General features: G+C 55.1%; 2 protein-coding genes across 2 annotated transcripts; both read left to right on the top strand.

The window, feature by feature from the left end:
- The first annotated feature begins 31 nt into the window (after positions 1 to 31).
- Positions 32 to 7216, top strand: NUP62CL (nucleoporin 62 C-terminal like). Its single transcript, XM_087727208.1, has 12 exons — positions 32 to 412; positions 531 to 952; positions 1197 to 1277; positions 2452 to 2583; positions 3371 to 3466; positions 3965 to 4067; positions 4191 to 4335; positions 4428 to 4477; positions 5141 to 5275; positions 6387 to 6498; positions 6709 to 6775; positions 7080 to 7216. The coding sequence occupies exons 1-12, from the start codon at positions 75 to 77 to the stop codon at positions 7169 to 7171; spliced, it is 1773 nt and encodes a 590-aa protein (XP_087583334.1). The 5' UTR covers positions 32 to 74; the 3' UTR covers positions 7172 to 7216.
- A 121-nt stretch (positions 7217 to 7337) lies between these two features.
- Positions 7338 to 10812, top strand: RBM41 (RNA binding motif protein 41). The gene is made up of 7 exons (XM_087727401.1): positions 7338 to 7407; positions 7727 to 7834; positions 7953 to 8139; positions 8581 to 8785; positions 8891 to 9207; positions 10269 to 10416; positions 10508 to 10812. Exons 1-7 carry the CDS (start codon positions 7349 to 7351, stop codon positions 10687 to 10689), a joined length of 1206 nt encoding a protein of 401 aa, XP_087583527.1. The 5' UTR covers positions 7338 to 7348; the 3' UTR covers positions 10690 to 10812.
- The last annotated feature ends 1582 nt before the right edge of the window (positions 10813 to 12394 follow it).

Below are 12394 nucleotides of genomic sequence, written 5' to 3'. Positions count from 1 at the left end.
CCGGCGCGTAGCGTCATCAGGAAGCGCGGCGGCGGCGACAGCGGCGAGGCTGTTCGGGCCCAGACAGACGCACCATGAGTCAGTTCGGCTTCGGCGCGAGTGGCGGCGGCGGCACCGGCGGCTTCAGCTTCGGGACAGCCAAGACGGCGAGCGGCACCCCCAGCAGCAGCGCGGCACCCGCCGGCTTCTCCTTCTCCTCGGCCATCTCGTCGGGCGCGGGCACCGGCGGCTCCTTCGGCTTCGGCTCCCCCGCCCCGAACGCCGGGACCGCCCAGCCCGCCGCCGGCCTCTTCTCCTTCACGACGCCCGCCGCCTCCGCGCAGCCCGCCGCCTTCAGCTTCGGGATGCCCCCGGCGTCGTCCGCCGCTGCGGCGGCGGTGGCGACTCCCGCGGGGGGCGTGTTCACGCTGGGGTGAGGGGGGGTGTGTTGCTCCGTGCGAACGTTGGCGGGCGGGGAGGGCGGAGGCGAGCGAGGGGCTGCCCCCGCCGGAGAAGCCGCCCCACCGCCTCCCTTCCTTCTCCTCCTGCAGGGGCAACGCGCCGAAGCTGACCTTGGGGGCCTCGAGCGCCACAGCGGGCGCCCCCTTGGCCACCGGCTTCGCGCTGGCCAGTGGCGGCGGACTGGCCGGCTCCGGCTCCAGCAGCAGCGTTGCGGGCACCCAGGCGGGGGCCGCGACACCCACAGGGTTCGTGTTCGGCTCATCGGCCACGACGACGCCACAGCCGGCTCAGGCTGCCCCAACCGCCGCCCCCACGGGAGGCTTCAGCTTTGGCGGAGCGGCCCAGACGGGAGCCCCCAATTTCAGCCTCGCCTCGCTGGGGAGCGCCCCGCCGCAGACGGCGTCTACTGGCCCGGCCTTTGGGATCGTTCCCGCCTCCACCAACGCCGCTGTCAGCACAGTCGCCGCATCGCAGGCAGCCCCGGCTTTCAGCCTCGGGACAGCGTCCACTGGTGAGGGTGAGATGGGGGCTGGCTAGGTGGAGCCTTTAGCCGCCCCTCTGGGTCCTGGGTTGTGCCAGACCATTGTGCCTGGCAGCCGGCGTTTCTCCTTTTGAGGAGAGGGCAGTGCCTGGGAGGGGGCTGATCTGGAAGGGGCCCCTTTGCCTGAAAAGGAAGAAGCCGGGGTGCTGCATGGAGCCCCCCCCCCTTTCTGGAAACATGCAGGAAGCTGATGCTTTTCGTCGTCTTGTTGCAGGTTCTGGCTTTGGAGCGTTGGCTCCAGCAGCAGCTGTCACTTCCACCACTGCAGCCTTGTCCTTTGGGGCTAAACCTGGAGGTATGTTTTGTGCTTGGGTGCTGAAGAACTGAAGACTTGCCTGCTGTTCCTATTTGCTGCTTTTTATTTATTTTTTTAAAAGACAAACAAAAGACAAACAAAACATAAAACATGTAACCTTCAACTGTTTCATATAGCGTATTGTTTGGTTACAGGTTTTTGTGCATCTCTATACTCACTACTTACCATTGTATATCAAATCACAAATTATCCATTGAATAAGCATAAATACATTATTATCATTGTATAGTCATTGTTAATGCACATGGATAAATACACCTGGAAACATCTACCTACTTACCTACTCTCTCCCTACCTACCTACTGTATTTCTCCCTCCCTCTCTCTCTCTATCCCTCTTATCTCCCACCCTACCTACTCTCTCTCCATACCTACCTACCTACTGTATTTCTCTCTCTTTCTATTTCTCTCTGTCTATCCACCTACCTACCTACCCTTTCTCTCTTCCTACCTATCTACTGTATTTCTCTCTCCTTATTCCTCTACCTACCTACCTACACTCTTCCTACCTATCTACTGTATTCCCCCCCTCTTTCTCCCTCCCTTTACTTACCTACCTACCTATTCTCTCTCTCTCCCTACCTACCTACCTACTGTATTTCTCTCTCTTTCTCTCACTCTCTATCCTTCTATCTACCTACTTAACTTTTTTAAAAATTTGCCTCTTCAAAACCTTGGTGCGTCTTATACTCCGAAAAATGCGGTATTTGCCAAATGTTTGTTCTGAAAAATCTATTTTTCTTACGTGCACTTTTCCAGCAATTCTCATTTCTCAGTTGCTAAGTTCTTTTACAAGCTGCTTTTGTCTGTGTGGGTCCGTGATCATGTGTGTGTCCCATATTAAAGATTCCCGTATTTAGAATCCGTCAAATGGCACCAAAGTAGTTCAGCAGTAGTGCTAGATTCCCTTATAATATGCTGTATTTGGTTTATTGAAGAGGTGGTGCTACAAAAATATCTGCTGTATTTGGCTTATTGATAAAATTGCACACACTTTGTGCATCGTCTCTAGATAAGAGAGATGGAATGAATGAAATCATATTTGGTCTTAAGCGACACAGAAAAGCGTGCATTTCCAGAAGCTGCTCATTTTTGTTCTCACCTAGGGAACACTGAGACCATAGCAGGTGTCTTCTGCTTGTCTTCCTCCACAGGTACCAGTGCAACCTCGGTGGCACCTGCCATTACAAGTTCATCTTCCCTCCTCGGCCTATCGGGGCCCACGCTGTTTGCAACTGTACCAGGCTCTTCGGCTCCAGCTGCCTGCACTGCCACCAGCCTTTCAGGTAAGTTGGCTGAGGAGGCAGGGCCAGCTGGAGCAGGTCTCTCGGCAGCCTTTGCTCAACTGAGCGAGCGTAGCGTTGTTAGAAGTGTGAAGTAGGGGAGAGGTAAGGGAAGGAAGAAGGGGAAGTAGAGGAGGAAGGAAGGAAGTAGAGAAGGAAGGGAGGGAGAAAAGAAAAGAAAGAGAAAATAAGGTGGTGATACAGCAGGTGCTAGGGATGGTAAACAAAGCAATCCAAACTATACCTTATAACCTTTTAAATGAAATAACAATAGTATAAGAATGGCAAAGAAAAAGAATAACTATGTGAATGTATACCTATAACTGTATGTAAGAGAATAAATGACAGTAAGAATATGAAGCACAATATAGGTAAATAATATTTGGTCATAAGTAGCTAAGTATAAATAAATATAGAATTCTACATAAAAATGGATAACGAATAAGGAGATTATGAATGCAAGATAGAAATGTATAGAAGGGAAAACACTAACTGCAAAGAAACCGATATGGAACTGCTGTATGATATACGATGGAACTTATTGTTCCTATGTTGTTTTAAGTTATGTGTCTGTTTCTGTTGATGTGTTTATGTCTATAAAATAAAATTTATATTCCCTAGAAGTGTGAGTTTGAGAACTTGATCTCCCATCAGATCAAGAGAGCTTTGTATACTTGGCCTGTTTTTGTCTGACACAAATGATTGTAGCATTTTTCAATGTATAATTCAGCTTTTTTTAAAAAAAAAAATCCTTTGGTCTCTTACCAACATTTGTCTCTTTCTTCTGCAGTGGGTACCACCTCAACAGCTCCCATTGGGACTTTAGGATTTGGCTCTAAAATGCCTGGAGTGACCACAGCAGCAGCCGCCGCCCTTCCCACAGCTGGTGAGAATCGGTCAGAAAAATGGCACAAAGGAAAGAGGCGTCCTTTTGTGCGCCGAGGCTCTTTAAAGGGAACTTTCTGGCAGGTTTGACCATCTGGCTTGCCCTCCTTCTGGGGCATGTTGAGTCTATGCCCACAACTTCCTTTTCTAAGGCAAGCCATCCAGTCTGTTTACAAAAAGAAACCAGGGTCAGGACGAAACCATCAGTAGGAGAAAAGGGCTGATGCCGCAGGGCAAAACCAGTCTTGGGCGGTGCTGAGTCCGGGAGCCGCAGAGCAGAGCCTTCCCTGCTCTTCTGCCCAGGGGACACGCAGGGGCTGGAGGCCCGGGTGAAGCAGGGTCAAGACTGGGAAACATCCCTGGGCCCACAATGGCTTGGTGGTGGGAATCAAAAAGTTTTGCCTTCTCCAGGGGAATGCCCTGCTGTCGGTCACAGCTGAGCCCCCACTTCAGCAGCAGCTGCCCGCCAGAGTCTGATGCCAGGTGGCTTTCTCTCCAGGCGCTGCTTCCATACCTGCTGCAGGATTCCTCTTGAACCTGAAACCCCTCGCTACAACAAGCGTGGCTGCTTCCACCTCCACTGCAACCACCACCACTGGCATGTGAGTTGTGTGGAGAGAGCTCCGATTGCGAGGGGCCTGGTGAAGATGCTGGGCAAGAGACAGCAGGTCCCTTGCAAATAAGACTGATGGCGGGCCCGGTTTTTTCCCCGATCTCCTGTCCAGGACTCCCCCCGTGATGACATATGCCCAGCTGGAGAGCCTGATTAACAAATGGAGCCTGGAACTAGAGGACCAGGAGAAGCATTTCCTTCAGCAGGCCACCCAGGTCAACGCCTGGGACAGGACGTTGATTGAAAATGGAGAAAAGGTAGAAGGGGGGGGGGGCTGCCTGGTTCTGGTGTCCGGCAAGGCAGGTTGTGTCAAGGAAAGAAGAAGCAACTGCATTTCTCTCTCACGCAGATCACAACCTTACACAGAGAAGTAGAGAAAGTGAAGCTGGATCAAAAGAGGTAAGGGGTTGGGCCAGTGGTGGGTTTCAAAAATTGTTCGAATTTACTCTGTGGGTGTGGCCTCCTTTGTGGGAGTGGCTTGCCGCCCATGTGACCGGATGGGAGTGGCTTGCCGCCCATGTGACCGGATACAAAGATGCCGACGACACTTGTCAGAACCACCTTAAATTACCTCACACACAGCACTGGCATGCATAAGAATAGGATGTAAACTTTTAAAAGGCATCTTTGGTTTGCATTAAAACAACTTCAACACACGCAATGTTCTGATTGCACCACAAACGCAGTAGTCATCCTTACCTTTCACAGAGGCACTGAGTTTTATAAATAGGAGCATGATAGTGTAGAATAATCATATCCAAGGACCAGTGATGGGTTTCAAAAAAGTTTGGAACCTGTTCTGTAGGTGTGGCCTGCTTTCCGGGTCCACTGGTGGAACCTCTTCTAACCAGTTCGGTAGATTTGACGAACCGGTTCTACCGAATAGGTGCAAACTGGTAGGAACCCACCTCTGGATTGGGCCTTAAAAAGACTAGGATTGGCTTTGGTTCCCTGGCTTTTCAGGAGCAGCGAGGAGGGCTTGTCCCTACTGGCTGCTTTAGGAGAAAGGGGGTGCCATCTCCTTTATCATACTCTTTCTTCCTTCCCCCCCTTCCCTCGTAGGCTGGACCAGGAGCTGGACTTCATTTTGTCTCAGCAAAAGGAGCTGGAGGACTTGTTGATCCCATTGGAGGAATCTGTGAAGGAGCAGAGTGGAACAATCTACTTGCAACACGCGGACGAGGAACGGGAAAAGACGTGAGCATCCCTGAAGGCGGGCCTTTCTCCTGGAGGGATCGGTTGGCTGGCACCGTGCCCTTCCTTAGTCTCCTTTGAACAGTGGTGGGGATCCAATTGGGTCCGTCACCCAGGACCAGAGGGGGAGTCTTTCAGACTTGTGTCGGAGTCCATCCTGTTTCCTTGTGCTGCCAAGTCCTCGGCTCCTCCCCCGCAGGGTCCGAGGGGTCAGGCTGCCCTCAGCGAAACATCGCCTCGCTTAGTGTCCCAGTGGAGCCGCCATAAGATGTTGTAGGAAATGACGAGACACAAGCCAGCTCTTTAGAGAAGGAAAAGTTTATTTGCGCAGGTTCAGAGCAAAGAGTAAATGGCCTGAACCTCGAGTGGGATTCAGGAACTTCCTTATATAGTGGTGATGACGCGTTCACCACATCCAGCCATAAGCCATCTGTTAGTTTTGGAAACACCTCTCAGGATTTGCCCTTGAGTTACAGAAATAATATGTCTACAGGATGTCATGATACCTGGGTCAGCCAACGGACATGCACATCTAGTATTTTGAGGACCTAACAATATATGTCTAATAAGTTAAGGGCCAAGCAGGCGGATGGGCTAAAATAGATTCCCTACTTCAGCATATTTTGGGTGCAGACTTCCTTTCTGCTGATGCGATAACTCATGTCTTAACCACACTATATCCTAAAAGCAAGCTTTGCAATTTATATATGAACAGTTCAAGCTTAATATCATGAAACCCTAGTTTGGTTCAGGCTTGGGGCCTACTTCGGTTCAGCCTGCCACCTTACTAAGATAAGCTGATGGTAAATCAGCACTCCCGTTGACTGACAAGGGGCCCCGTTTCTCAGGCTCCAGTCATTTCCTTGGCTGTCTTTGTACTTGCATGGCTGACCCATCTCAGTAGGGGAACGTTGGAGGCTTCAGCAAAGGGAGGTTGATGCCCAGCCGTTGACATCCTGTAGCCAAAGGTCCTTTTGCTCAGGGTTGAGCATTATGGTCCCTCCAGCTGGGTCTCTCCTGATGCATGCTCACCCTCTTGCCCGTTCTGTAGCGGGCAGGGGCACCGTTGCACACAGCTCATTGCCACTGTGTGTCCTTTGCTCCTGTACTACAGATACAAGCTGGCGGAGAACATCGATGCCCAGTTGAAGCGCATGGCCCAAGATCTGAAAGATATCATTGAGCACCTGAACACCTCCGGGGGCCCTGCTGACAACAGTGACCCCGTGAGTACCCTCGTTGTGCGGGGGGAAGAGGATGGGAGTGGGCTTTAATTTTGTGCTTTGAATCATCACGTCTGCTGGAGCGAATGCTTCGGCTGCCCCCTTGCTGAGGAATGCGATGTAAATGGGGGAGGGATGTCCTTGGTTGGCATGGAGGCAAGGGAGCCTTTTCCTCACCAGAATGCGGGTTTTCTCTCCCACCCCCTTTCACAGCTTCAGCAGATCTGCAAAATTCTGAACGCACACATGGATTCTCTGCAGTGGATTGATCAGAACTCAGGTATTTCTGAATTCTGAGGGAGCGGAAGCCCCCCTTTTCATAGCCAGGTGTAGTATCATGGCCCGGGGAGGTCTTTGAGTCCAGGATTAACCCCCCACCCCACCCCCCACCCCATTCTGATGAGGCAGCTGTGCCTTTCTGGACTTTCACCTCTTGGGGTTCCCCATCTTTCTGCTAAGGGAAGGGTTTTTTTCCCAGCCAGTTGCCTCCTTTCTGCCCACATAAGAGCAAGCTTGTAGATGTAGAGGGGTGGAAGCCCCCCCCCCCCCCATCCCCAGCCAACTCCTTCTCCATCTGTCCACAGCCCTGCTGCAGAGGAAAGTGGAGGAGATGTCCAAGGTCTGCGAGGGCCGCCGGAAGGAGCAGGAGCGCAGCTTCCGCATCACCTTCGATTGAGCTCCCCCCCCCCACTCTCCCTCCCCCCCCCCCCCGCTTCTTTTTATAACCCCTCAATAAAGAGTTGATTTCCAAACGCCTCTCTCTCTCTCTTGCTGAGCCTTCGCCGGCCCACCGCCAGGGGGCCTCGTAGGACGTAGGATTGGGGGCGGGCTCCGGGGGACGCGGCGCCGGCCAATGGGGGCGCTCCCGGAAGCCCGCGCGGCACCCCGGAAGACCCGGGCCGCGATGAGGAGGTGAGGTGGGTGCCGGGCGGTGGGGGGGGGGGAAAGAGCCGGTGCTGGGGGGTGGGGGGCAAGGGCGAGGGGCGCCGGGGCGGGAGCCGGTGCTAGGAGGGGAGGGGGAGTCGGTGCTGGGCGTGGGGCGCCTGGGGAGGGGGCGCCGAGGGGGAAGCGCTGCGGGGGGAGGGGGGGCTAAGGATGGGGGGAAGGGGGAGCCAGTGCTGGGCGTGGGGGAGGGGGTCCGGGAGGGGAGGGGCGCCTGGAGATGGGGAGGGGGCGCCGGGGGGGAGGGGGCGGGGGGCACTCCCGGTGCCTGGCTTCGTCTCTCCCGCAGGTGCGGCGGGGATGCAGCGGCGGCGGCGGAGGAGCTGGAGACGGAGGGCGAGAGGCAGCTGAAGCGGCTGCTGCGCCACCAGCTGGAGACGGCGGCGTCGCTGGAGCAGTGAGCAGCGGGGCGGGAAGGGCTCGGCCGGGACCCCCGCAGCCGAGGGCGGCTGGATCGGCTGCGGAGGGGGAGAAAGGGAGGCCGGGGAGTGACGAAGGGCCTCCGTTCTCCGCAGGTGCGTGGCCAAGCGGCACCGCTTCACGCCGGCCACCGTCTACCGGCCCTTCGGGAAGGAGGCGGCTGGCGCCCGCAGCTTGCCGGAGTTCCGGGCGCTGCAGGAGAGCAGCGGGGAAGCGGCCTCCCTGCAAGAGCTGGGCCTTTCCGACGCCGAGATCCGCCTCTGGAGGCAGCGGGACCAGAAGGTAGGCGGTGGCCGGGTGGGGGCTGTGCGTTGGGGGCTGCCCTCCTGCTTCGTGGGACTGAGGAGCCAAGGTGGCGCAGTGGTTAAATGCAGCACTGCAGGCTACTGCTAGATCAGCAGTTCAGCGGTTCAAATCTCACCGGCTCAGGGTTGACTCAGCCTTCCATCCTTCCGAGGTGGGTAAAGTGAGGACCCAGATTGTTGTTGGGGGCAATATGCTGACTCTCTGTAAACCGCTTAGAGAGGGCTGAAAGCCCTATGAAGCGGTATATAAGTCTATTGCTATTGCTATTGCCCGGCCGAGGTCCCTCTTCCTGGCCCTCCCCCTCCCCTCCCTCCAGGAACCCCTCTCCACAGCCCCCAGGCCCAGAGGAAGGCGGCCTCCCCCTCCTCTCCCTGCTCTGGAGGCCAGAATCTTCCCCCAGCCTCTCTTTCCCTTCAGAGCCCTGGGCTTGGGGCAGCACCGGAGGCCACACAGGACAGGATCCGAGCCATCCAGGAAAAGATGGCCGAGCACCAGCGCATCCTCTCCCTGCCGCAGCACTTTGCGGGCAGCAAGTCCCTCAGCAGGCGCGAGATGGAGATTGAGAAGGCGCTTTTCCAGGGAACGGACCGCCATTCCTTTCTGCGGATGTTGTATCGCCAAGGTACGGTGCCCGTCTGGGCCGAGGGATGCCCCAGATGGTGTGTGGGGCTCCTTCTGGTTCCCCGGGCCGACTGGTCAGGAATTTCCTTTGCCTCCTGTGCTGCAGATGAAGCTCGGCCGGAGGTTGCCCCTGAGACGGGCCCAACGGCTCCGCTGGACACGGTTTATCGGGAGCTCCTGAGCGAACCGTTGTCAAGCCAGAGGCCACCGGAACCGTCCAGGTCTCCCCAGAAGGTGCCTGATCCATCTGGCTCTACCGCCTTCAGTAGCCTTGGAGTGGCTCCCCCAGCCCCGGAGCCCGTGATGGTGACAGAGCCCGTTGCCTGTGTGCCGGAAGAGGAGATTCTCCAGAACCGCCTTTCCAAAGAAGAAATCCGCCAGATCCCCAGATTTTCCTCTTATAGCCCAGGGGAGCCAAGCCAGGTACTTGCCCAGCAGGCTGGACTGGGCTCAAATGCTCTTCTCTGGGAGAACCCCGGTTGCCTCTTGTGTCACAGGGCTTGGCTTGGTGCCCGGGCCACTGAGCAGCTTCCCCACAAAGGGAGAGAGTTTTACCTGCCACATTCCTCCCAACGGCTGGTGAGATCCCACAGGGTGGCCCTCCTTCAGATGCCGTCAGCCAGACAATGCCGGCTGGCGGCTCCCCAGAGGAGAGCCTTCTCTGTGGCTGCTCCCACCCTTTGGAACGAGCTACCCCCAGAAATCCGGACCTCGCCCACTCCCATGGCCTTCAGAAAAGCTGTTAAAACCTGGCTATTCTGGCAGCCCTGGGGCTGTTGACCTCATTGTTGAGGTCCAGCCCCGATCATAACGTGAGCCAAGGTGGCGCAGTGGTTAAAAGCAGCACTGCAGGCTACTGCTAGATCAGCAGGTCAGCGGTTCAAATCTCACCGGCTCAGGGTTGACTCAGCCTTCCATCCTTCCGAGGTGGGTAAAATGAGGACCCAGATTGTTGTTGGGGGCAATATGCTGACTCTCTGTAAACCGCTTAGAGAGGCCTGAAAGGCCTATGAAGCGGTATATAAGTCTACTGCTATTGCTATATTGCTATTGCTATATAACGAATGTATGTGTGTAGGTTTTAACCTGTTTTTATTTTCATTTTTTTATTATTTCTTTTTTTTCTTTCGTTGTAAGCCGCCCGGAGTCCTCCAGGATTGGGCGGCTTATAAATCATATAAATAAAATAAATAATAAATAATACCTCTCTGTAAAGCGCAGAACCAGGCAAAATAGCCACCCCTCCCTGCCAGTTGCCCAGGGTGACAAGGGTGGATTCCTAAGAAGGCTTGGGGAGCCTTGGAGGGGAGAAGAATATAGTGGCCCTCAGCCCGGGTGGGCTTGCGTGGAGGAAGGAGAGGCCTCTCGTCCCTCTTCCCTCTTGCCAGGCAGGTATGCAAATGGCTCCTGTGCCTCCTGGGGGAGGTGGCGGGGGGCTGAGGCAAACACCCAGCCTGCTCTGTTTCCTCTGGGGGGCCGGTTAGGTGCTGTACGTGAAAAATCTGAGTCGCAGCGCCACAGTGAAGGACCTGCTGCCCTTGTTCTCCCGCTTCCAAGAGAAGGATGCCACCCCCCTTCGTCTGCGCCTGCTGAGCGGGCGCATGAAAGGCCAGGCCTTCCTCACCTTTCCCAGTAAGCACCTCGCCTCTGTGGGAGGGCCGGGATGGGTTTGGGTTCTTTCTCTCTCCTCCACTAAGCCGCCGCCTTCTTCTTCTCTGGCTAGCCGTGTCCCAGGCCCAGGAAGCCTTGGAGCTGCTCAACGGGTTCCTCCTGCGAGGGAAGCCGCTCATCCTCGAGTTTGGCCGGAGTGGGAAGCCGGCTTCCGCCCTGGGCCCCGGAACCAACTCTGCACTCCGTGAGAACGGCGGACAGTCGGACAAATCCTACAGCGTTGGGGTAGCTTGACGGCTTTGCCCGAGAAGGCAGAGAAGACTGTTGCGGCTGGGGCGCCTGTGAGCCCTTTGTCTTCTACCTACAGAGGGAGCAGACTGCACGCAGGGAGCGGGGAATAAAAGTGGCCGAGCTGCAGGAGTCGTTTTGTTAAGCCAGCATTGGAGGAGAGAGATTCCGCTGACCTTTTCTCGCTCAGTTTGCGTGAACCGTGTGAATGCTCGTGATTCCTCTGGCTGTGTCATCTGGGTTCTCTCGGAGCATTCTGGAGCCCCGTGTTCAGTCGGGAGATAAGCGAGTGTGGCTAAGGGATGGCAGGGTTCTTTAGCATTCGCTGAGGGGGGGGTCTTTCTCTTCTAGTGACAAGAATAAGCCCCTTTCCTTGGGCTCTTGAACTGCTAGAGAGCCATTGGATGAATACTTAAAAGTAGTTAGCAATAGCAATAGCAGTTAGACTTATATTCCGCTTCATAGGGCTTTCAGCCCTCTCTAAGCGGTTTACAGAGTCAGCATATCGCCCCCCAACAACAATCCGGGTCCTCATTTTACCCACCTTGGAAGGATGGAAGGCTGAGTCAACCCTGAGCTGGTGAGATTTGAACAGCCGAACTGCACTCAGCTGAAGTTGCCTGCAGTGTTGCATTTAACCACTGCGCCATCTCGGCTCTTATCGTTCTGGCTAACTGGGAGCCGAAGATGCTCTCTTGGTTTCAGGCAAGAGCCAGGCCTTCGGCATGCAAGGTGGGTTCTTTGCCCCCAGCACTGCAGCAAGGATGACCCTTGGGGCGGGGGGGAAGTGGGAGTCCAAGGCCCTCCAAGAAATAGCCTCCACTTGGCAGTTGGAGTTCTGCTTCCCAGCTCTCTGGGGTAAGGAGCAGAAGGAGAGAAGCATTTGCAGGCTGAGCATCCTGCCAGCCAGGGTGAAGGAGGCCCATTGGTGTGTGTGTGTGTGTGTGTGTGTGTGTGTAGCTAACAGGAAAGCCCATTATCTCTTCTTCCACTCTCCCAGTACAGGGATAGATGAAGGAGCCTGCCTTGCTGGTTTTTGGAGGGCTCTTTTCAAAAGCCACTCCCCCAGACCAGACTCTATTCCTGGGGGAAGAATCCTGAACTGCTCCTAGCTGACTTGATTTATGCTGCTCCATCATTCAGTGCAAAGGTTATTGTGGGTGGGTGGGTGGGGAGCGTAGCAGGGAATGTGATTCCTGGTAAGTGATGGGTGCTTCCACCCTTCCTTTTCCTCTCTGCAAGGAAGGGGAGGGGGAGTCTGATCTAATAGCAATAGCAGTTAGACTTATATACCGCTTCATAGGGCTTTCAGCCCTCTCTAAGCAGTTTACAGAGTCAGCATATCGCCCCCACAGTCTGGGTCCTGATTTCACCCACCTCGGAAGGATGGAAGGCTGAGTCAACCCTTGAGCCGGTGAGATTTGAACCGCTGAACCGCTGATAACAGTCAGCTGAAGTGGCCTGCACCCTAACCACTGTGCCACCTCGGCTCTTAATGGAGCGACCCCAGAGCTGGCTGGGGATGCTTCGTCCTTATAATGAATTCTCGCCTGGTTGAGGGAGGAAAACCACAGCCACCCATGTGTTAAGCCTTGCTTAACAAATGCCCTTCGTTCTGCGTTGCCTCGGATGTGTTCTTGTTCCAACACACCACCAACCACCACTTTGCATGGAAGGGAGCCTGCAGAAGGGGTCTTAAAAGGTGTCTCCC

The sequence above is a fragment of the Thamnophis sirtalis genome, unplaced genomic scaffold, assembly GCF_051295495.1.
Source record: "Thamnophis sirtalis isolate CommonGarterSnake01/CBP01778 unplaced genomic scaffold, rThaSir2_p1.2 scaffold_13, whole genome shotgun sequence".
Lineage (NCBI taxonomy): Eukaryota > Metazoa > Chordata > Lepidosauria > Squamata > Natricidae > Thamnophis > Thamnophis sirtalis.
This window is presented reverse-complemented; position numbering and strand designations above follow the sequence as displayed.